The 25,002-nt window shown below is 39.0% G+C and overlaps 1 protein-coding gene and 1 long non-coding RNA gene across 4 annotated transcripts in view; both read right to left on the minus strand.

The window, feature by feature from the left end:
* scarb2a (scavenger receptor class B, member 2a) overlaps positions 1-16,705 on the minus strand; it is a 31,394-nt gene extending 14,689 nt beyond the window's left edge. For 2 of the 3 annotated variants that reach the window (XM_035435745.1, XM_035435746.1), the window contains exons 1-6: positions 16,148-16,705; positions 5,180-5,337; positions 3,708-3,855; positions 3,029-3,223; positions 2,154-2,245; positions 114-233 (exon numbers count right to left, since the gene is read on the minus strand). In XM_035435745.1, the coding sequence (XP_035291636.1) occupies positions 114-233; positions 2,154-2,245; positions 3,029-3,223; positions 3,708-3,855; positions 5,180-5,337; positions 16,148-16,270 (836 nt within the window). In that variant the 5' untranslated portion in view covers positions 16,271-16,705. The remainder of the gene's footprint in view (positions 1-113; positions 234-2,153; positions 2,246-3,028; positions 3,224-3,707; positions 3,856-5,179; positions 5,338-16,147) is intronic. The other variant, XM_035435744.1, reaches the window with a different exon arrangement.
* Positions 16,706-20,150: 3,445 nt separating this feature from the next.
* LOC118237377 lies at positions 20,151-20,708 on the minus strand. The gene is made up of 2 exons (XR_004767154.1): positions 20,611-20,708; positions 20,151-20,316 (listed from the first exon to the last, which is right to left on the minus strand). It is a non-coding gene; the product is annotated as an uncharacterized LOC118237377 (long non-coding RNA).
* Positions 20,709-25,002: the final 4,294 nt, after the last annotated feature.

The raw sequence follows: 25,002 nt of genomic DNA on the forward strand, positions 1-25,002 counted from the left end.
TTGGAGGGGATTACCTGCACAGGTCTGCAGGCATTGGAGGGGATTACCTGCACAGGTCTGCAGGCATTGGAGGGGATTACCTGCACAGGTCTACAGGCATTGGAGGGGATTACCTGCACAGGTCTGCAGCAAAGATGTACAGAAGCTCATTCTTGGACAGAAGGGGGTGAAAGGTACTTCCGTCGGTCCCATTGATCATGTTGCTCTGGTTGGATGACCACCACGTCATTTTACTGCAAAAGAGAAAGACAATACACAAAAATGGCACAGATATTATTTTAGTCTGACTGATCGTGTTGGCTTCAATGGGCTTCCCCTTGGAGTCTGATTCATCTGAGGGTTTCTTCTTAACTGTCCCACCCTAGGAGTTTTTCCTTGTCATTATCACCCTAGGCTTGCTCCAGTGGGGGTTTAGGCCAGGGTTTACTGGGAAGATTATTTGGTATTGTTGGCATATGTTGACTTTAAATAACTTGCACTAGTAGTACAAATGTGCATTTTCCAGATGGTAAGTGGTGTGTTTTATCTGAGAGAAAAATGTATTCTTACTTTGGTTTTTAAAAAAGGCACCTTATTTGATCACTACTGTATTTAAAAGTCATCCCTGTATTTAAAACCCAGTTAAGGTTCAAACTGAGGTTTTCAGACAAATAGTCTTGTTACCTTTTAAGATGAACACATTAAGCCATGTTTAACGTTCAGACAAGGGCTGTTTTCCAGTGGACTTTATACTATTTGCACCAACGTGGCCAGATTCACAAACGCTGCGAAGCAAAGTCATGTTTAACAGTCACATTATTATGAACCAAATAACAGTAATGACATTTAAAAGCAGGATATTTAGAGAGGCCACACCCCACCATTAAAATGAGCCTAGAAGGAGTGGCCTCCAGATGGAGAGTAAAATAGTCGCCAAAGCAACTAAAAATTCAACTGCAAGCTACCCTGCCAATCAATCATATTGGAAGCCAACGTTCCGTTGAACATCTTCTCTGACATTGTTCCTGCACCGCCAGCGCATTTAAAAGTATGTGGCAAGAGAGACAGCTTCATAAAAGCAAATTAAGCTTTCAAACATTCTGTAACCACAAAATTACAAGTCAGGGCTTGACGGTAAGGAGTGGCCGCTGGCCCGGGGCCACTCTGAGATTGGTTCGGGCCAGTTGATTGATTTGTTTCTTACCCAATCAGGCCAGTACCCTAAACAAGTCTCATCTGGGTCAAAGAAAAAAAGATGTTTTTACCGTCCTGTAAACTACACTACAACTTGATCATTATATTTGTACCAATGCTTTCTTATGGGGGGCAAGCCTTTTAATTACTCCAGCAGTTACACTCAGCTTACATCCACCAGCACATGTTCGTCCTGAGCAACAGCGGATATTTGTTAACACCCAAAATGCACGCTTGACTGAACATCCAATGGAGCACTTGGGTGTAAAGCTTTTAATACAACAAGCCAACAGCATCTAATTAAGCTCATTACAATTCAAGAACTGGAACTGTAGTTCAAATGATAACTAGCATGCACAGGTTCCTGAGTTCGGGAGTGCCTGCTATCGATAGAAAAAGGGAGAAAAGGAATGAAGAGGAGTGTTGCGGAGGTCAAGAGGAGTTGGGGGAGGACAAGGAGGAGTAGAGGACCACCAGTGTAGAGGACCACCCGTGCATTAGATATCACCAGATGGTAATGGAACATAGCACTGCTAAAGGCTGTCTAGAGAAATAAAGTATCCAAAGAACAATGAAATCCTTAAAAACTATTTTGTTGTCATATGGTAAGGCGTACATGAGTCATAGAGGGAAGAGAGCAGAGATTAAGAAGCTGAACACTAGGAACAGGGTTAGGGTTAGGGTTAGGTCACCAGGGAGGGATTAGTGACAGAGGGAGAAGCCTGTCTTGCCACACTTCATATAATGTAAGATGCAGCAGCAACAGAACAGACCTTTTCAACTCGTCACTACAGAAAATCACATTACAGCTCATTTACAGAGCACTGGTCCAAACACAACTGGCAACAATACTGCCGCATAATATATTTCAAAAACTTTAAAGCACTTATCCTCTTATAAACCATTATCATCACAGTTTTGAGTTCTACTGTATTAGCACATTTTTGAATGCAAACTGCCAGGAGTGGAAGTCTTACTACCTCAAGCCGTTCCATGTGTCTATTCTGCCAAAGTCCATGTAGTCCTGCTCGCCGGTCAGAAAAACAAATTCACCTTCATGAGATCCATTTTTCTGGAAAGAGATTAAAAACATGAATGATACAAGTAATAAACAGTGAATAATCATTTTGGACACTAAATAAAATCCCTTTATAGTTATTATTTGTAATAGCAGTCATTTGACAAGTAACAAATAAGCAGCCGGATTTCTAATTTCTCTATTTGGATACTCCAGTGGAATCCTTCACAACAGTTCATAGTATATTTAAATTACCAGGAGTCAGCTGTATCAATGTATATAATAGATCATGGACGCATTATTGGGAGTGGTGGGGATTAATTTTATGCAACCTTGTTATAGTCAGTGAAAAATTGCTCACAATTGTCAAAATACTCTGGGGTCAAAGATTAATTCAGTTAAGGCCACATCAAATTTTTTCATCCAAAATACGTACTACTTAAAATATTTCTCTAACAACAGGCTTTGTGGTCAAAGAAATAACTCATTTAGAAAGTGAAACTGAAAAGCTGCAAGGAGGAAGGAACTTCTCTGATAAAAGGGCTCCATAAAATGTTTTCTTCTTCTTCTTTTTCAGCTCAGCTTTTTTGTCATTCAAATTAAAAGACTGGTTTCTTGCCATGATCTCGATTTATAACCATTTTGTCCTCTTAAAGGAATCACCTACTCAATTGCAGCCACAACGTATCTTAATTAAAGAATACAGCAGTCAAAACAGTTCAACATCCCCCCACCCCCCCCACCCCCAAAAAAAAATCTCTTCTGTATACTCTTCAAAGGACATGCACACCATATCATCAGGACAAGAGACACTTAAATCACTTGGCAAAGACCTACCTTGTACATGAGACCAAAGTACTCATCGACATCAGGCTTCATGCGATGGATGCGGGAGAGCAGGGGGTCTTTGAAGCCCCACAGAACCTCATGAACCGTGCGAGTCATGAACAAATCTACGCCAATGGAGTTCATCCATATAGACACAAGCGTGCTCAAAAATAAGGAGTAGGACTTCATCTGGTCCATCACCGCCTAGAAGAAAAGGAGACAGGTGAGGAGGGGTCAGCTGGATGCATTTCAATTCATCTGGCTGCTGCTCCAGTTTGTTTCCATGGACTGAACAGCAGCACTGCAAAAAGCCTTCTATTATAAAAAGAAGATTCTCCTAACACCCTAACAGTCTTGTACTATTTCTATTTTGCTTAGGTATAGAAATGTCCAAGTCCACCAAAAATATGCTCAAAATTGAAGAACCGCATGCCATCTTCCCTTAAGGAGCAACAAGAACAGGAGCAATATTCAGAGCCAATACAATGGGTGATAAAATGCCCCTGCTGTACAGCTGGAACAGGCCTATGGAGAAGCCCAGAGATGCCACTAGGCCTGTCCAAGAAGCTCTGCTCCCAAGCGAATGAGTCTTTAAATCAGGGCCAGCTCCTTGGAAGTGGGCCTGCACTCCTGGCAGCTCTTTTGCTGCTCTGTGGCTGCTCTGCCTCCAAAGGCAAACCCTACTCACCACTACAGGGATGTTGATGGTCCTAACGAGGTCCACCTCAGGATCCCCCACCGACATCTCTGGCAGGAACACAAAACTTTTGGGATTTAAGGCTGAGAGCTTCGTCCCATTCTCCAAAAAGGTCACATTCTCCCTGGGCCTGTATTCTCTGGTGAAAGAAAGAGGAAGAAAGGGATTGCAGTTCACACAAGGGTACCATATTCAGAAATGTGGGAACCTGCAAAACAGTAACACAAAGGGACAATTCATATTACAGTACAGGTCAGCAAATCTTGTTCCTGTTCTCACAGTATAACAAGTGCCAAGAGGGTGCGACAGAAGTAATTTCATGAATGATGTGAACAGAAGATGGCTACCTTTGGCCTTTATAATTGCTTTCTAAATTTGAGAGGTGAATTTGAGAGTACAAGCCATCATTGTTGTATTCACTTGAAACTGCATACAGAGCACTAGCTGATTCAATAGCTCCACGTTATAACAATAAAATCTGGAATGTAATATGAAACAGTCTTTTCATGGAAACTTGCAGCAATGTGGGAAAACTAAAAGGTCTTATAACACATTGTGTGCAATTTCTTAAATCAAGTTACCAGATTTCTCCACCTTTTCTATGACTACACATTACATTTTCTTTTAGTCTCAAGGGTTTTTACATAAGGATACGTGGAAAAAATGCACATTAAAAGTTCAAACAAATAAAAAATATAAAGGAATAAAACATTGACAAGGACATATCAGCATAAAGCTCATCGCAGGTCAAAGTACTACTTCAATGTGTTTTAGTAGGACATCTTTGAATTCAAATTAATATTTACATTCAATAAAAAGTTTTAGTAACCAACCCCAGCAAAAGAATGTGGAACAGGACTGAAGAGTGAAATAAGTCAATTAATTTAACTGCTTTTTTTAATTTTTATTTTAAATAATACATCAACACCTTGAGTTCACACACTGCTGCTCTGCCCTGCCTTTAGTAAGCAGGAGTTCAAACATAAGCCTAAAACTGAAATGTCAGCACATGTAAAACAATGCACATAAAGGATGACTCACAGTTGGTTTACAACTTTACCCAGCCCATATCGAAGCCCCATTGTATTACTTTACATTACAGGCATTTAGCAGACACTCTTATCCAGAGCAACTTATACGTTTTGCATAGCATTTACATTGCATCCATTCATACAGCTGGATATACACTGAAGTAATGCAGGTTAAGTACCTTGCTCAAGGGTATAACGGCACTGTCTTCCCTGGGAATTGACCTTTAGGTTACAGACCAGCTCCTTACCCATTATACTAAACTGCCACCCAGCACCATTACTTCCACCATTTTATATCCCCTGAAATGCAGACCTGAGTTAACCTCCACTGGGGCTGATCATCCGCTCTGATTACTCTACCTGTAAGTGTATGATCATCCGCTCTGATTACTCTACCTGTAAGTTTATGATCATCCGCTCTGATTACTCTACCTGTAAGTGTACGGGCCAATCTGAGTGACAGCTGCCTTGCCACCTTCTAGAAAGACCTCAGGATTGGTGACGTTGAAGAAGAAGTACTGCATGTAAACTGGAAGAGGGGGGTCCTTCCATGAATCGAACACCCGGCTCCCCTCCGTCAATGTCATCTCCTGGGGAAAAAAAAAAAAGTCTTGTGGTTAAATGTGTGAGATTAATTGTTCAGTATTAAAGGCCTATTCTGTTGTGTTAAGATTTGCACAGCATGTATGTTTGAACAGATCCTTAGGCAAATTCATTTGAAGGTTGCAAACAATAGTACCTTGTACACCTTGGGAAAATAAACCAAACCATCACACCTCACTTCTCAAGTGACAAATAGGACCCCGCCTAAAAGGAAGGACACTATGCATTTTTAGTTTCATAACTTTCCCCTCTGCACCAATAGTCTGTCAGTGATACCACAATATTTGAAAGATTTGGTCCAATATGTCTTGTTGTCGGGGGGGCTCTGGAATTCTAATCATGGTGAAAAGCACACCTTCCAAGCAAAAGGCAAGAAAGGGAGAGTGCAGGGCAAGAAGCAGCATGCTACGGAAGCCTCTACGCAGCAGGAGCAGCGCCTCATGAGTTCACCCAGGACAGTGCAATGCTGAAACAAGACAACTCCTCTTGTACATAGACTTGTTGTCATTGAATATGGTTTTTTAATATAAAAGCGGGAATAAAACAGAACAGGGGTTCTGTTGGACTGGATCCTTATGTACATAACCTAGAAATACATGAAATATACAGGGAAATGAGACTAGGGAAACACACCCAGAACGGAATGGAATCAACGGTCCATGCAAAGCAGGTTCATAAATGTTTTTGCATTCATCCAGATGCTTTCTTTTGATTTCATTAACACACCCAGTGTGTTTCTATGGGAAAGGCAAGAGAGAGGCAGAGAGAAAGAGCACAAGAGAGCGAGATTGAGAGCAAGAGTGAAAGAGAACATTGGATTTTGTCCATCTTGTGAAATCGGTCAGGTCCTGGCATGAGCAGGGGGGCAGGAAGAGACAAGTCTGCCCCTTCTTACAGCACTTCCACCCACTACTGACTGAGACACCGCAACCTGATAATAACACAGACCATGCTGAGGAGATGCAATCAGGAGTCAAAAAAGTTAAATCAGACATTCCCCTGCACAGTGCATTCAGGGTGCAAAACATGGCATCAGCTACAGAGATTCTGCATGCGTAAGGTCAGTGAACCTGTCAGAGATACCGGGGGCCATTTCGAGGATAGGCGGTCTATTGCAGCCCGTCTGTGGGGACAATCAATATGAACTCAAAGTACAATTGCTGCCCTAAAGACCTGAACACGAGCCACATTCCACAGAGCAGAGTATTTCACAACTGAGAGTCATTTGTTAACCATTTGTGTCACTTCTCTCTAATTAGAAGAACTGCACAGTACCGTACTATAGTTCAAACTTAAGTTTCTGAAGTTTACACCTAAACAAAATACCAGCTTTGAGACTCATCACCACAATCCTGAGATCTTAGTATGATCTTAGTAGTCAAGAACCCATTGCAATTTGAATAAGGCCTCTACCCAACAAGTAAAAACAATCGTTCATAAAACTCCCCCTGAAGCGCGGTTTGAGAACGGTGTCCTTGAACGGTTCATTTGCAGCGCTGGGATAGGTTTCTGAATGACCTCACCCATTGCAGTGTTTCTCAGCCCTGGTGGGGGGGACCCACTGTGCCTGCTGGTTTTTACAAGAGCCCATCTCTCGATTAATTAAGGTTAATTAAGGTTGCTGAAGTGTTTAAATTCTACCATAATTGTGTGGTTAAACTTATTTTAACACAATGCAGGTTTGGCTTGCTGCCATTTGCTCTCAGTAAACTTATATCACACAGATGGTTTTAGGCTTCCACACTGATGCAAATGGAACCCAACTGCTATCAGTTTGTTATTGAATCATTTAAAAATGGAAACACTTTCAATTTGAATTATTTGTCATATAGTACATACAGCACAGTAAATGACAGCATAGGTTGGCCTGGTCTATTGAAATTCCTGTGATGTGAATATGGGAATATGAATACATTTATTTTTAGGGCATACACACCTATTTCCAGCACAATGTGACTAACACTAGAAAGGTCAGAGGCCATGCCATCAGGCATTTAGATATAAAATGAAGATTACTCCAATATTGTAAATGCAATACACCCTCCTTCCAAACTTTTCCTAAATTTTTGGGCTTAAAATAACTTTTTAAATTCTAAAACATTGAATCAGTAAACAAATACAGGCAGTTTGTGACATTTTCTTCACAAAAGCCCCCCTCCAGACAGGCAGCAGGTGAAAATGTGTCGTTCTCTCCTCTGGCACATTATTCAGCAACTGAATGACCTACACTTTGATACAAATTGCATGATCAAGCACCATTGAAACTAATTTTGCACATATAATCACTCAAAATTCATTCACTGAAATAGTGTGATGAAATTGAAGAAGACATTCGGATGGGGTAAATAACTGTGGGCATTGAAATTATAGGTTTATAACTGCATGAAGTTGACGCCTCAGACATAGGCTACATTCAGTTTTTCACTGAAACTGAGACTTCAAATGAACTCAGAAATCAGTGTCAACAAATGCAGTCAGAATAAGGCTAAAGGCAACTGCAAGCGCAGTCAATTTGTGGGTGCAATCCCTGCTCACACAAACAGCAAAGCTGTGCGTTCGCTGCATTTGATGAGTAAGGGAACGGAGACAGTGCGTGTGCAAAAGTGCACTCCAAATAGCCAAAGCAGAGGATGAGAGAAGCATAGGCTACTGAATTTATGTTGGAAGAAATTACTTGTATTAGAAATATTGCAATTTGTATTTCACTTAGTACCACCAAGCCTGACGCAATAGAAGTTTTAAATAAATAAAAAACCACAACCTTCCAAGTGTCCTTCAAAAGGTGTAAAAAGTCTAATTAAGCCAATTAGCAGCTCATTACAGCACAGCGCTTGTTGCAATGGTTGAAACTAAAACCAGCACACAGATCAGGTCGACTGCAGTGTGCCTTAAAGTTGGAGACTAGCTAGGGACTTTGGGACTGAGTATTTTCCCGATGTAGAACAAGCTCAAGACAAACCTGCATTAGTCCCAACTGTAGCATGTTCTCAAACTCATTAGTATAGTCCCATGATAATCCCGACAGCAGTGTGCCTTAAACATACCTAGATGATATTAAAGTTGTGTACTTCATAAACCTGCAACTGACCAGATTTTCACACGAGGGCTGTTCATAGAAAAATAACTGAAGGGCCCATTTCATCCATGTCCACGTCACACACACTCAACTCACATTAAAAATATTCTGTTGCATTGAAAACAAATAATAAATATGCTGTATATGGTGTTATTGCCCATCTCCAAAATTGATGTCCTTGGTTAAATTTAGAACTGTTCCTCTATTAAACTGGCATTTTAAATACTATACCACCTGATGCTGAAACAATAAATATTTAATTTCACCCCATTATTAAATGACTGGCTGTTTACTAAGGTAGGCCTACTCATATCATTTTTTTTTTTTTTTTTTTTTTTTTTTTTTTTTTTAAAGGAGTAAAACAATTATGAAATGAACCCTAACTAGGAACTACTGATTTTATAAGAAGAAAGAAACCATATTTATTCCTAAGAGGTTTTAACGCATTGTCTTGTTTATATTGGCTCAAAATCCTAATTCCTACAAGCGCAAATGTTTCAGGAGCATCAAAATTATCCCACACAAAATGTGAAACTTTTTCACTGTCTGCTTTCGCTGCGCCTACAACAGAACCGGTGCCTGATCCTTGAATCTGTCTGCTGGAGCATGTGTACAACGGGAAAACAATCATAGAACCCTGGGACTTGCGGGACACTTTTTGGGGATTAGCTGAAACAGTACTCAAATTGCACGCTGTAATCAAGACCTTCCTAAACTTAATATGCAGAAAAGCCTGTTTGTACAGTACTCTGGAAACCCAAGTTAATACACAGCTGCAGAATAAAAAATGAAGGCACACTGCAATCAAACCAGAGGGTCTCCAGGACCAGGGCTGATAAACACTGACCTGGCACGGTCAGCACATTAAAATAAAATAAAATAAAATTCTAACTCATATGAATTTAAAAACGCATTGAAAGTTATCACACCTGAATGGGCACTAGCCTTTGAATCAACACTGCCAATCCCTTATTTGGTTACTTATGTCTGCCTGAATCTGCAGCGTTAATTAGTTCAATTTAAATGAGTGAAATTAGGCCAGGTTAACCCAATAAGTCTCACCGTGTCAGTTCATTTCCATTCACTCCGTTTTTATGATGAAATTTTAAATCAATCAGGTCACAAAATATAGGCCTACCACTTGAAAGCATTAAAGCTCATGGTTCTATCTCTATAGACTATTTTACGATGCCCAAGTTTCAGCAAAAACAGTTCTGTATTTTATAATGTTGGAAGGAAGATGAGCCCACCTACATGATTCTCTGACCAGTACTGGCCAAGCAGTCTCTCAGAATAAACTATGGGACCTGCTGTGTGAAAAGACTTGACATGGAGGGCATAACTTCATCCCAATACACAGCCATCCAATGGTAAGCTATTAGTGATGACTGACTAGCATTTTAGCCAATGAAATTACTTTCTAACAGTGTATAGATTGTTAGGTACGTGAGGGAGGGGGAGGGTGATAAGCAGGGGAAAAGGGAGCTAATTTCAGCATACTTCTTCCACAAACATACAGTATACAATAGATAGTATTTACACCCTAAAGACCCAAACTATTATTTGGTTACCAAGTGTCATTTTGGAGTCTCCAGATTGCCTTTTTGAAAACCCACCTAGACATACGCCAAGAAAAAGCTACGCAGAATACTAATCTTTGGTGGTATTTCAGAATACTAATCTTTGGTGGTACTTCAGACTGATGAAATCAATATACACAATCACAATTACAGCACCTGGTCTACAACATCAGAAAGCAGTACGAGGGGCTTTCTGGCTAAGTGTGGAATTCCTCACTTATGTTCAAAAGACCAGGTCCTTTATAGTAGAGTTCCAGAGTGCTTTCTCTGCCATGTGCAAAATAGGACCCAGATGAGAAACCTTCCAAAATATCTTCTGGTGGAAAAAAACTCAGTGTAACAGGTTTATAACTGAGCAGGATTCTGCCAAGTATTCAAAGACTTGCAATGCTCTAATATGGCTTAAAGCATGCTGTAGCTGAAGCTAGTAATACTGGGAACATCAAGCTAGAACTTTAGGAGGATATGTAATCAGACAGAGAGACAGACATCAGGTCTAATGCTCATAGCTATGCCAAGGGTTGCATGAAGAAATAAACGGGACAAAAATGTATGGTTTCGATTGGATAATTACTCCATGCTGACCAATCAAATTGACCTTTCATTAGCTGCCTTTGGAAACTAAATACATGTGTTTTCTTTGTATGAATGTACATTAATTTAACATTCTGTAAACTTCAGACTGTTTGTTCTTTAAAGCATAATTGTATGAACAAAAGTAAAACTGGCCGCTAACTCTCGAACAAAGTGCAAGAAATGCACAATCAAACTGCACATTCTGTTTCTAGAATGAGTAATACGCGAGTAATATTTCTCCCAATTTGAAAATAAGCAAGCAGTGCAAAAGTACTACAGTACATGACAATACTACATTGCAGCTGACAAAAATCTTAGTTCTGAGAGAAGATTTAATGTCCTTCAACTTACTAGACAATAAGGATTAAGACAGCAGGGGTGGCTCGGAAAGTCACGGAAAATGATGACAGTGAAATCAGAGGCAAATACAGTCCCACACTGTTTTAACTATGCACAGTCACATGCACATTTTATTGAGAAGGCTAGCACAAACAAATAGGCCATCACTGGCATGGGATTTTTCAATCAAAAAGACTCATGCCATCTGACCTATGTAAATGCAGACTTGCATTTCAGACCTTGTTAGCCTAAAAGACTGTTCAAGGATGTATTGTCCTGTGGGTAAAATAACTGAGCAATGCTTCCTGTTGACAACGTCAGGTTTTCCACCTCAACTACTAAGCCAAACTTTTACGCATCAATTTGTACCACATGGTTATTTCAAATGGATTGGTCACACATTTAACCTTTTTAACAGAATCCATATAGGTATGAAGTAAGAAAATGCTAATGTGTACAGAATTTGCGTATCAATTCTGAAATGCAGTGAAGTATTTAAGACATCAGCTTTAGGAACGCAAAAGGCCTCACTGAAACTATTTCAGTCCTCAAAAGTTAACAGAAATGATGATTTCAGCTGAACTCTCATGTATTCTGCACAAAACAGCCATGCCAGATTTACATACTGTATTAAATGCTCACAAACATCTAACAGTTCAAATTACAGTTCTATCTGCAAAGGTTTTCATCAGGTAATATTATACCTGGGAACAAATTTTCAGATATAGCCTACATGTTAAGTACTTGAGGGATTCAATTTTGTGTGGTTAAGTCTTTTCTTCATCAGTGTACTCTGTACCTCTGGAAGGTTTGTTAGGGCCACATTAGCTGATCTTACACCACAAAAATCAAACAACAAACTAAAGAAACTGATCATTTGAAAAGCCCTTAAGCGTCAACTGAAACTCAAAAAAATATAGCACAACTAAACAGAAGATCTCCTTTAATCCTCAAGTTTATCCACATCTCATATGGCAAAACAAGTTCTTGCCATACCATAATTTGTACCTTCAGAAAACTGCTGAAATTAGCTTATGCACAGAAAGCCTTTCAGATGGAGATGAAGACTAGCATTTTTGTGTTTAGCAACCTTGAAAAACGAAGGTCTCTGGAAAGACTCCAGGGACATTATGTTTACCACATATCACTCACAGCTTTTCAAAGCCTTGATCTTTGCCAGCACTGAGAAATTTTTTTTTAAATGTGTGTCGGAGAGCACAAGGTCAGAGGGGTAAAATTCAGAATGCAGGGTCACAACTGGCAGACAGAGGCTCCTGAGCTGTAGCAGGTATGCCTGCGTTACTAACGTCTGATTATTCAGCCAGTACCCTAAATTAGCAGTGCTCCATTCTTTTATTTTATGGAAAAGACAACTCCTTCTCACAGCAATGAGGTTTAACACTTAATTTGGTACTTTATTATTAAGCAGAGTGTGTGAGCGTAGAGAGCTACTAAGCATCAATATAGCTTTGCTAGTGCGTTTGGCTGGAACAAATGATAAAAATAAATAAATAAGAAGTTCTCACACACACAACAATTTCAAAAAGGCTACAAGGGTTGACCTCTAAGAAACCATGGATTTTGCAGCATGCTCCAACATGACCACCTGGTTTGTCAGTCTGGAAGCTCTACTGAATCTCTACCAATCACATGCCTTTCCTTATCTTGTTACATTCATGAATCTTGACTAAATCATTTCAGTTTGATGTTATATCATTTTGCACAAGCCTACTCTTTTCTGCAAGACATTTAATTAAATCCAAAGTGAGGATTCAAACCCCAGGTAGAGCTTCTCAATGATTATGACATTCCACTATTCCTTTTTATTTCCACAACTGTCACTTCTGTTCCCGGAATTAATGTGACATTTTCCATTGGGTGTTGGTACAAATTATATAAAATGAAGAAATAGACACTGCAGTAAGAAATAACCATTTATGATAGTACAAGGGACTGCATGAAATACAAAGCATAATTCCAGTTAGGCGCTTTCATGTAAATGGTATCTGTACATTATTTGAATGTCTATCATTAACCGAAAACCCGGGAGCAAAAATGTTTTGGGTAGCTATAAGTTGCCATTTTTATGTATGGTCAACCTATTTCCATTGCACAATGCTTCAAATAGAACTGCCTCAACTGAACAGAATATATTCTACTCGTATGTTCATGTCACAACATGACACCAAACATTTCCACCCAATTGTAAGCAAGCTTTGTTTGACCTTCAAGAGTTTAAATAGGGGCATGTATAACAGGTCTACTTGGAGGGAGGATCGGTTTCTAGGTTGAGAGTTTTATCTATGACAGACAGGAGGCTGCACTAATAAACAAAACTCCTGCCTGTAGGCAATCAAAAACAGGTTTCTTAACGTGAACTAAAGAATGAAATGACTCCATAACCACAGGCTACAGCACACGTGTACACACGTGAAGAGCCAGAGAAGTTGGATTGAGACACATTGTTTTGACATGACATTAAAAGAAAAATATGGTTCCAACAATCTGTCCCTAGGGCTAAGTTAATCAGAAATAATGTGAAGCAGTTTCAAGTCTAAATTGAAAAAAGTATGATTACATTATTTGGCTGTCAGAAGGATGTATTTTTATTTTTATTCACAAGCATGTTGAGACTAGTGTTGCTGCATGACTTTGAAATTGTAATCTGTAAATGTCATGAACTTACATAACTTGTTTGAATACCCTGGTCAGAAGCAAACAAACCTATTGAATTTAACAAAAAATAAAATTAATTAAAATTAAAAATTGGACAAAACTTGTTTTGTTAAAAGGATTATTATTTTCTTTTATTTGGTTCCTCCTTTCATTTCCTCATGAAGAGTTAGGTTACTGCCCTTGGATTTTGGTTCATGTAAAAGGCTTCTTTTAGGTTTCCCCTCAGTGAGCAAAAAAGCAAGTTCATGCTAGAAGACATAATTGCTCAAAAACCAGGATGGCGGTCATATGACAGAAGAGGTTCCCGTTTTACAAATACAGATGCAGCGATAATGAGTGCGCTTCTCTTCACCTCAGAAAAGACATCCTCGGATTTTTCATCAATTTTATCAATGAGTGTTCGGTTATCTTAAGTCCTTTCTGTTCTGTCAGTTACATTTGCCAGGAAATGCTCTCCAGAGTGAACATACAATCATATTGTTCTCAGTTGAGGAAAGTTAAGGAAGGAGTCCTTTGAAATATGCTACAATCGCCCTGAGATGTGCTGCTTTAAAACAACTTGTTTCTAAATGCCTGACAATTTCACCATTGTCCTGTAGCTCCACACACGTACAAACACCCCTTCAACCAATGAAATGTCAGACTGAGCATATATAGGGATGAAACAAAGACAATTTATTCATATGATGCCAATTAGGCTACCATTTCACTAACCAAGAGCAGAATTGCAGTGGCCATTCATTGCATAAGACAAAGAAAAGAGTTGATGAAGAAAGGTCATTTGAAAAATAACTTCTAAACTCTTACACTACCCAGCTGCTTTAAACAACAATAAGAGAGACAGCAACCATATAGCCTACCAAACTTTCTACTTGCATTTCTGTAAACTGTTTGCTGGGTGTACAGTAGTATGTGTAATGACAACCTGCACTGTCCACGCTACGATTGACAGAAATGAGATGCATTATCTTAACTATAGATGGCACAAGAAAACTATTCGCATCTAACCAGAGGGGAACACCTTAAATACCAAAATGTCAAGGGGGATTTCCTTGGAAAATGACAAATTTGTTACTTTCTTAAATTCTGTTCAATTCTTAAGTACTTCCATCATCCTAACCCCCTCACCCCTCTCCCAACAAAAAATGGAAAAAGAAACCAAACTAATAATTTAGCAATTAAAAAAACAAGACACATTAAAAAATACATGCCAACAAGAAAGATGTCTGAACCAACTGGATATGACATTTTAAAATAATTTTCCAGACAGCTGACCAGCCGCAACAACAAACCATAAATGTATTCTCTCTGGACAGAACAACTCAAAATAAATCTGGGAAAGTTTGGAGTATAGTCTGCATGTTTTAATATTTGCCATTGGGCAATTACATGTAATTACTTAGTCTTGATTTGGGTAGACAATCTTATATGCCAGTCCTCCCCAGGTTTTGGTTAGCCATCTAGCACCTAAGGGAAGAACAATGTTTTTCAATGGGATACTGAAGTAAAAGGGAAAAGCACAACTCAAATGTACTGGAATGTCCCATACGTGTATGTGACTGAAACATGCTAAGATCTATTATTAGACCTCTGCATTATAAGGAAAAGGGATCCCCTTTGCTTCTCATCTTCTGAACCCCTCCCCCATCCATACATTGACATGCACCCATTCCCAGCATTGCTGCTGGTATAGAGGTGTTGGCTACTATGCTCTGAAGTGTCTTCACAAAAGAAGACTCCCCATAGAATTAAAAATCCCTTCAAAGTATGTGTAGGACATATTTCAGTTATAATCGTCATCCATTACCACGTCTACAATTAGTAAAAAAAATTTTTTTTAAAAACGATACAGAGATGGAGTTTAAACCAACTTCTTAAAGGTCCAAAAGCCTGTTAACTTAAACGCCCCATTCACGCATTTTACATTCAGATCAGACATATTTCATATCCATGCACATTCTGTGAAAGGTGAAGATTTCTCCGAGCGAAGACTTACTCGAACAGCGTACGCCTGTCTGATAACAGAACACATAGCTAGCAAACTGCACGACCCATGTATTTATCAAGACTTATTATTTTAAGTAATCCTTGCAACAAACAGCTCTATACATGCGTGGTTAGAAACTATTTACATTCAGTATACCGGCAATTACGATTTTGCCTTTGTGTCAAGTCGATCCCCAGCCTAATACTGCCATCCAGGTCTAAAAAGTAGCCCAAGCCATTCGAAGCATAAATTATACGCCCGGTTTTCACGTGGCTTGTTAGCTAGCTAGGCGTTCTGTAGTCTAAATGTTTGTTTTAGTTAAGATTAAGAGGGATAAAGTCATTGTTACTTGACTAGCCAATGACCTTGGTAATATTAACAAAATGTGCTTGAACGTAGTGTGCGGATTTCGTTCAGAACGCATGCTAGATGTCGAAAATAAGATGGCTAGCCAAATTGATCTCACCGGCAAATGGGTGCTTCAGTTTCTCTAACGTTACACATTGTAATCGAATTCCAACCACTATCATCTTCCAAAAAACGACACTTAATTTCCAACTCACCTTTTTTAACCGGTTATGAATCAGCGTTTGGAAGACTTGAGCCACAACCAAGGCGATTCCAACTATCAGCAAATGAGCGCAGACAATCCCAGTTGCGTAAATTGCACAGGACCTTCTCGTCATGGTGCAGGTAGCCTATATATGAGTTACAATTTTAAAACAAATGTAATTTTGAATAAACGTTAACTAATTTCCAAACAGTCCAGTTGAGCTCTTCAGAACTAGGCTACTTTATACAACACTTTTCATTGGTAGCTAGCTAGATCTTCATGCCGATTATCAGTAGCCTATTGCTCCGAAGTTAAACGTTAACCTCTCTCGATAAGGTCTACAGTTCTTTTGTTGGTTCACAGCACGGTGACTTTATTATTCTCGTTGGAGAAGATGCCACACTTCTTCAGAAGTCCACATCGGCCTTTAAATAAGCTAACGTCACTGTTTCAGGCGGTAGCAGCTACACAAACTGTGGCTGTTAGTAGAAGACACAGAAGAAGCCCCTGGTTTCCGCTACCATCAGATTCAAATGCGCCCAGCCATCTGAAGGACGTGGTTTTGATGTCTGAGGCAGTGGGTGTGTTAAAACGTATGCAACTGCTTATTTGTGGGTGAGGTCACAGTTTTACCATGGGCATCAGCACCAATTTGCATTGGAGAAGAGATACAACGATAGACTAGCTAGGGAAGTTCTGTAGGCTATTCTTTGCAATTATTCCAAATGTTTCAAACAGATGTTATTTAATTTATTGCCTACAAAGGTTAACAAGGTTGCTTGTTTCTAATTATTTGAATAACCTAGTGGGTCCGTTTATTTGCTAACTGAAAACCGAATCGATGTTTCCATATTCCATATTTAAATGTGTAGCTTTTGGTGAGATTTGACTACCTCACAATGTGGAAAGCTAATTTTAGGCTACATCTTGCGAGCAAACTATCTTTAAGTTAGAACACCCTTGTCAGCTAACTTAGAGCTAACGCCCTAGTAACGTTAACGATAACTTAACCACTCAGCTATCTACCTTGCTAGTCCTTATATTGCTTAGTCGCCTACTTGCTGTACTTGAATCATTAAACAAAAGTAACTTAGTAATACCAGTTTCTTGCTCTATAAATAAAATTTATTTGTGGAACTGATTAAGAAATAACCCAATATATATTGGTAGGTAGACTATAACGTACAAAGACATGTTTGTGTCAAAACCATCGTTAACTATCATTAAGTGTCACAAACCGTTACAATTTTATTTAGGATCCGTTATTTTGTTCCTTGGGCCATTGAAATACCAATATTTCTATACACGAATCATGTGCTTGCTCAAAACCGGCTGAGGCATTCGCACGCCTTTTGTTCGGGCAACAAGAAATCTTATTGGCTCCGGTTCCCGGACCACCGTCTTAAGACCACCTCTATTTTAATGTGATTGGTTGAACGTGATGCCGAAATTGATCGACTGATTTCGGGGCGGGTTTATTAAAATGCGTAATGAAAGCGTGGTACACCGCTGTGAATAACGTTAGTCAGAGGGCGAGATGCTAAATTTTAGCACAAAGCAATGCTGGCATTTCTCGTAGATTAGGTGTGGTCCGACTGAGAAAAAACAAACCGATTAACCGTGTCTGCCAGGCATTCGAACAAATGAGGAGAATTCAATACAAAGATACATTTACTTTTTCGTCTCTCGGTGATCACCTCCCTTTTGTGTAGATATGTTAAGAGATACTTTGCAGAGAGAGAAAAAAAAACTATTTGCTAACTTATAGAATTACACTCTTCTACATAAATATGTTTAAGGAGCATGCATTTCTGCTGCAGAATAAAGTCTCCTGGTTTTATATATAGCTATATAGTCCCCAGTAATATTGTGAGCACCCACCATCAGTAGGCTACAATAGCTCTCACTGCAGAGCTTGAGTCTTTGTTACATGCTAGTAGATATATCGGCTTGTGTGAGCAAGCAGGAATGAGCGGGGATTCCCGAATATGCCAGCCATTTAAAGGCTGTGACTCGGTTGTGCAGGCGTGGTATGAAGGTGTGTTTTATACACGAATGACGGAAAAGCCCTGGGTTATTGATTTACGCTCAGGCACTGTACAGGAAGACTTATTCTGCACCAGGAGTAAGTAGTGGTTTGGATATGCCCCCACCTCCCTGAAGATAATTACCCTCTGGAATCTGTGCAATGCGACTTAACACTTGGTATGATATATGATAGTACTATCCCTAGTAGTGTCAGTGTGTGGGAGCCAATTGCTCTGCGAAATAAATGTAATGAAATGCTCTCATTGTATATGAAACTCCTGTATTATTGTCATTCTTAGAGTCGTCTTTCATTGACATTCTTGTTCTGAAGCCTGTAAAGTGCATTTTTGAGTTTCAAAACTGAGCATAAGTCTCATACATTTTTTAAAGATTTTTTTTTTTAATAAAATAAAAAAACAAAATTATACTGCAGTTCAGTTTGCTAGTACAACTCCATTCTGAAACAATACTAGGTTAAGACCTCTTTCATCATATAATTAAACCCAAAAGATTTTTATTATACTCTGAGACATGACACTACTGCTGTCTCAGGGTCAATTTTGTACATTTGGCTGAAACTATATCTATGAGTATATCTTCTACAGCCTGCATATTTGCAGTATTTAATCTCTGTCGGGCACTCTGGGAACTTGGCAAGTACACATCTGCTGATCTGTCATTTAAAGAGGGACTGCAATCCATGCAAATCTGAATGTCTGTTATTTAATTATTTATTTATTTTACATCAGATGCGCAAAAGTACCAGTTCAATCCTTTTTCCAAGGAAACAAAGGCTGATCAGTTTTTTCCTCGCAAGACCTTTGTGCTATATGTTGGGGAATGTATTATTTTAAGGAATCAATCCTAGTTTTATTTAAGCATCAGAGATTTCTTTGTTTGCAAAGTTTGTCCACATATTGTTGGTTTTCCACGTAAAAGTTGTAATCTTTTGTTATTAAGAGTTGATATGTGTTTTTTTTTTGGCAAAGGGATTGAACTTGCAGTCTGAATCCCACTTGCACAGCCTTTGAGCATGTTTCTTTGTGTAAACTGTTAGTGATTCAGTAGATGGATATGATGTAAAATAAAATGTTAGTAAGCATGATCACTATTTATAAGTATTGCTCAAAAAAGCTATTGTGAAATAATTGTTGTGGAGTTTGCTATCTCAAAACCATGAGATATAGATCCAAACCAAAATGGTCATCTCAAAACAATGAAATGCTTGAGGTAAGATTTGATATATGTTAACACCATAACATATGTAACTTTGTATTTTTATTGACCCAAATAGAACATCTGTAATGCTAATTTATTTACCTTTTGATCCTGAGATTACTATGAGGGTAATTTAACAATTCTGTATATCTTGAAAGCATAATGATTTGGTAAATACTGAGTCTTGTATTATTAGGGGTCCAAGCAGCGAAGCTGGTGGAACCCTATTGTATCTGTTAGGATTATTATTAGGGGTCCAAGCAGCGAAGCTGGTGGAGCCCTATTGTATCTGTTAGGATTATTAGGGGTCCAAGCAGCGAAGCTTTAATGTATTTTATTAAATGGCATTGGGGGAACTATGTATAAATACGGCTGCAATTCCTACATGGTTCACCTGATGTGGACGTGAATGTCCTTAAAGCTGACAGGCTGCACTTTGACCTTATATTTATTGTTTTGTTTAAAGTTCACTGCTGGAATACAGAGCCACAGCAACTAAAATTGTCTTCCTGTTCAAATACTAATGGACTGCACTGTTTAATGGGGCTTTTTGATTCCCCATTAAACAAAATCATGAACATAATATAAATCTTCAGTGATGTTGAGCAAAGTCCTGTTCTGTGGACACAAAGGGTGTTGCCAGAACACATTTTGAAATACCAGTCTTGTTTACAGACAACACAAGTGGAAAAACTCAAGAAAATGTAGATAGTTGTTAGGAAGTGCTGAGAAGCAGATTGGAACAAAGATAAAACAGAAGCCAATGAGAAGTTTCACATTGTGTTATTTATTTCAGCATATAAAACAAGTGCATTTTAGGGGTGGATGCACGAGGAGTTGCTGGGTAGGCTCAGGGGTGACACAGACTGGTGTATGTCAGGCGATCGAGTCATTTTCACTGGCCCTGAAAGCGCAACTCTGTATCTTCCTCTTCTGTCGACAAAAAGGAACAGGAAATGATGTTATTTGCATAAATAATGCTGGGTACATACCAAAGCATGCAAAATTTCCACTTGAGCTTTAGCAGAATGTGAAGCCTAATATTAAATGATATTATATTAACACAAGGGTATATCCATAAAGCAGTGTACATTGAAAGACAGATTTAAGTTAAACCTTCTCATTTTGTACACAGTGAAACCAGATATTTAAATAGTTGGATTATAGTTTTCCCCCCCCCTTATAGTGTTAATGGAGTGTAATTATCAGGGGTTAGTGTTAACTTACGTGTTGATGGCTACTTCGTCAACACCAATATAAGTCTGGGCCTCCAACCTTGATATAAAAATACAGATGTTTTGGGTTTTCCATCAAGAGCTTGCTGGCTGAAACAACATGAGATCAATTTGGAATACATGTCAAATGTACATCCTTTTTCAATAAGTCTGACAAAAAATTGACATAATGTCAAGTCTCATGGTCTGCTTTCTTGGAGGGTGAATCAGAGTTACTGGAAATGGCCTAAATCTCTACTTACACTCTCTGCACAACCAGTCAGAGTGATAGTTCTGCTTACGGATAAAGTGCATTCTACAGTGATCCCCTGGGGTTGATTATGCATGTATGGTGGAACAGAGGAGGTGGGGGTGGCCTTGGGGTGAGACTAAACATCTGCAAACAAGAGATGTAAAAACAGCTGAAGCCAATACATTTTAGTTCTGTAAAGTAATAAATAGCTCAACAAAAATGTTTTTAATGTACAAAAAAGCTAAGTTACTCATGTAGACAAAGCACTGTCTATAAGTCATTGATTAAAACTAGCTAAATCTAGGCCTATCATTAAAAGTATTGATATCAAACTGAACTCAGTTTACAGGCTCTTAGCTCGACCAAATCAGGTGAGCATACTTGGTAGTATTGTCAGACTTTTGATTCCCAACACACAGCTGGCCAAAAAACAACTAAGCAGTCAACTGTCCAATTACCTTTGGTCTTATGAAAAGTGTTTTACAAAGGAAGTGCATTATTATTATTATTATTATTATCATTATTATACGGCTTTTTTCCTCCTAGGATTGACCAATGATATTCTGAAGATAAGTACAAATAAGGTAAAAACCTTATTCAAGGGTACAACAGTGGTGCCTCACCCAAGATTCATACCCACCTGAAAACAGGAACAGTTTATGTCCCTAAACACTGCCATGGAAAAATGCCATTTCTTTGGACAACTTCATGCTGATTCTCTAATTGAGCTCTACTGACTCTTCCTCGTGATTTGCTCATGCATTTAAACAGCTGTTATTGTTGGAATGTTGGGGGCAGGGATGCAATAGCCTATTACACTGGGCTCCTGTTGTCAGCTGAGTATCACAGAGCACCACGGCGGAAGATTTGGGTGAAGGATTCCAGAGAGCTTCAGAGTATATTCCAGAGCATATTGTAGCCTGTTGATAAAGAGCACAGCAGGGTCACTTAATCAAAGCAGCACCATCTAGTGGTGAAGTGTTACATAGAACTCCAAAGCAAGCTCTAATATTCTCCGAAGGCACCCATTTTAGACATATCTCTGCCTAGTTAGAAATGGGGGAAACATTGTTCACAGCAAGGAGGGCATGATGTCTCCCATCTTGCTCTTCCACCTGATAATCTGTGAAGACTGAGTTTAAATTGTAAATAATCAGTCAAATCAGGAGTGTGCATCTAGGATGCCCTTTACAGACAAGGAAATATATTGTTCAGTGAAGATATTAGGTTAATGTATGTTTTCGGAAGGGTTGCCAGAACTTTGATACTGTAACAACTATGTATTGATTTCAGTCCAAAGATCATAGGCTCCAAAGCCCCACTGTTATCCAGAATGAGAAGGAACATATTCACTTTTCAGGAACAGCCAAGTGTATCCCTAAGTGGCTGGCCTCTCCTGCCAGACATATCACTCTGTTTCACATAACCAGCACACATTCTCCAGCAAACGCCATACACATTTTGTCAACACACTGCTCAAAACCCCTGCTCAGGACTACCAACCATTGCTCTTGATCACCATCCCAAAAACTGTATAAAGTGAAATAATATCTAAAATTGTTAATGACAAAAATATGAGAGGTGTGCCTCTGTCGGCTTGTGCAGATTTGCGCATTTCCTTTCAGAACTGGGTGTGGTTTGTCAGCAGTAGGAATGTTATGCACGCATCACTGTGGGAGTACTGACTTGAGGAATTACAGGCTTTTGTAATGATGTGATTTAAAAAACCCAGAACACATCAAATTTTATGGGGCATAAACTTCCATTCTAATCTTTCCTGAGCAGGGTAATAAGGTGAGGTGTGGACCATGCTTAAACCTGGTTGCAGTGGGTCTTTAAAAAATTATTTAATGATTTCACATTTTGTATTAATTTTGATTGAGTTACAAAGGGGGGCAATTACTTTTTTACATGGGTGATACAGATGTTTGATAATTCAATAAATTAAATTATCATTTTAAAAATATGTTTTGTGTTTACTCAGGTTCCCTCTGTCCAAGATTACATTTTATCAAAAGATATGAAACCATTCAGTCTGACAAATATGCAATAATAGAGTAAATCAGGAAAGAGGTAAATACCTTTTCATGGCACTGCATAATATAATTCAATAATTTAGTGCTCTTCAGAATACTTCGGCCCCTCCACTCAGTGGCCAGTTTATTAGGTTTACCTGCTCCTTAACACAAACAGCCTGCTTTTTTAACAGCGAATAATGCAGCTGTAATTCAATTTATAAAACATTCAGACTTGTCGAAGAGGTTGGTGTTTGATCACACATTAGAATGGGTCATCTAAGCATAACCTTAGCGACTTTGACCACGGTATGATTGATGGTGCAATGTAGCCTACTGTACACTGCACAGGTTACACCTCAATTACAGCCTAGTAACTTTGCAAGTTTCACCACTGAAAGAAATAGTTTGACTTTGATGTTATTGGCACAAAAGTAACAAAACATCAAACTGTGGGAAACATCACAGCATTATATTGTAACAGGACATTAATGGTAACCTGCAGCTGATTCAGATCATTCATATGACAGGCAAGCGTTTTACACTGGCGGGTCGCAGTATTGTGTTGATCCTTTAAAAAAAAACAGCGGGCAGTTGCCACTAGTAACAGAGTAGGTGCATGGGTGCAGGGGTCCATCAAGGAAAGAAAGAGTATGCTTTTTTGCCTTCAGTTTGAAAGAATGTTGTTGGAAGTTAGAGCATACTCCAATTGCATACAGGGTTATCACGTGTCCATGTTTATTTCTTTAAATTTGTTTTGGTTAGACATGTAGCATAGCCAACATAGTGAGATCTGAGTGTTTCATGGAGCACCTGGTGTCATGGACAACGGGCTTTCAAACATCTTGACCCAGAATCTGCATGCAGCCTCGCTTTAGATATAGGCTACAAATCACATTGCAGGCTAAGTTTGAGATTTACAGTTACTATCCAAAACTGCAAATCACAGAAAGCACTACAAATGGGGAAAAATGCAGAAATGGCAAAAAAATGAAGGAAGTCAGGGAACTGCCAAAAATGTCAAAAAACACAGAATCCGTAACACCTGCGACTTCCGTTACAAATGCCCAGCCACACTAATGACTACTGTATTCAGTAAATGATTGTGACAGACTAGTGCCATCTACAGTATATGGAGTGAAACTGTTCAACCAGTTAATGCAGAAATCCGTGGAAAACTCTGTGTGGACAACCTTCTCCGCAATTCCACAATTCAGAAGGCCTTTTGGCTTCAACTGTAGATACAAAATCCACAATCTCTATATCCACATCCATAGTGTATTCAACCATATCAAGGATATCTTCAAAAAAGCTTAGCCTGTGTATTCACTTTGCATGACCCAAAGTATCCACAGATATTAGTGTGGTGTTTGCTCTGGGAGAAGACAAATACTCCTGGAGCTTTTCATTTTCACTCACCTAATATTGACCCTCCCAGCCATGCTGAGAGCCGGGAGAGTGAGTCAGGACTACGCAGAACATGGGGAGAACCTGTACGTGTGAGTGGGTGTTTGTGTGCATAGGGATGTATTAAGTTAGGGTTATTTAGCCCCACACCCTTATGGAACCACTAGGGTAACATCAGGATCCTTCACTGTTGTGCTTCCATTTCTGTGCCCACTAACTGTATATAACTCTAGTGATATCAATATATATTTTCATTTTAAATTCTTTGTAGAAGATAATGCTGAACCTTGAGACTGAGTTTGATGAGTTAAACGCTGTGTCAGAATTATGTAAGCAATGCTAGACATTATCTGTGTTAATATGACTTAATATCAACATACCAGTGCCCCTGACATTGTGATAAAAGGAACAAATGAACATTAGGTTAGCCATGGATGAGCAAGCAAGGACACACATTCACACAGTGTATGCACTGTTGATAGGAGGACACACACATTCACACAGTGTATGCACTGCTGATAGGAGGACAGGTCTGTGTGACTGCTTCTCTGGGCAACTTGCATAGCTCTGAGTCAGTCAGGAGCTGAGGTAATTGTCAGTCCATGAAGTCAAATTTTGCTGGTACCAACTTTACCTCAAATTAATAAAAGACTGAATTTCTATAGTCCACATAGAGGTTAACATGTCAAAAAAGCATGTATCAACCCCTCCATTTACACACAAAGGTTTC

This window comes from Anguilla anguilla, chromosome 10 (assembly GCF_013347855.1).
Source record: "Anguilla anguilla isolate fAngAng1 chromosome 10, fAngAng1.pri, whole genome shotgun sequence".
NCBI lineage: Eukaryota > Metazoa > Chordata > Actinopteri > Anguilliformes > Anguillidae > Anguilla > Anguilla anguilla.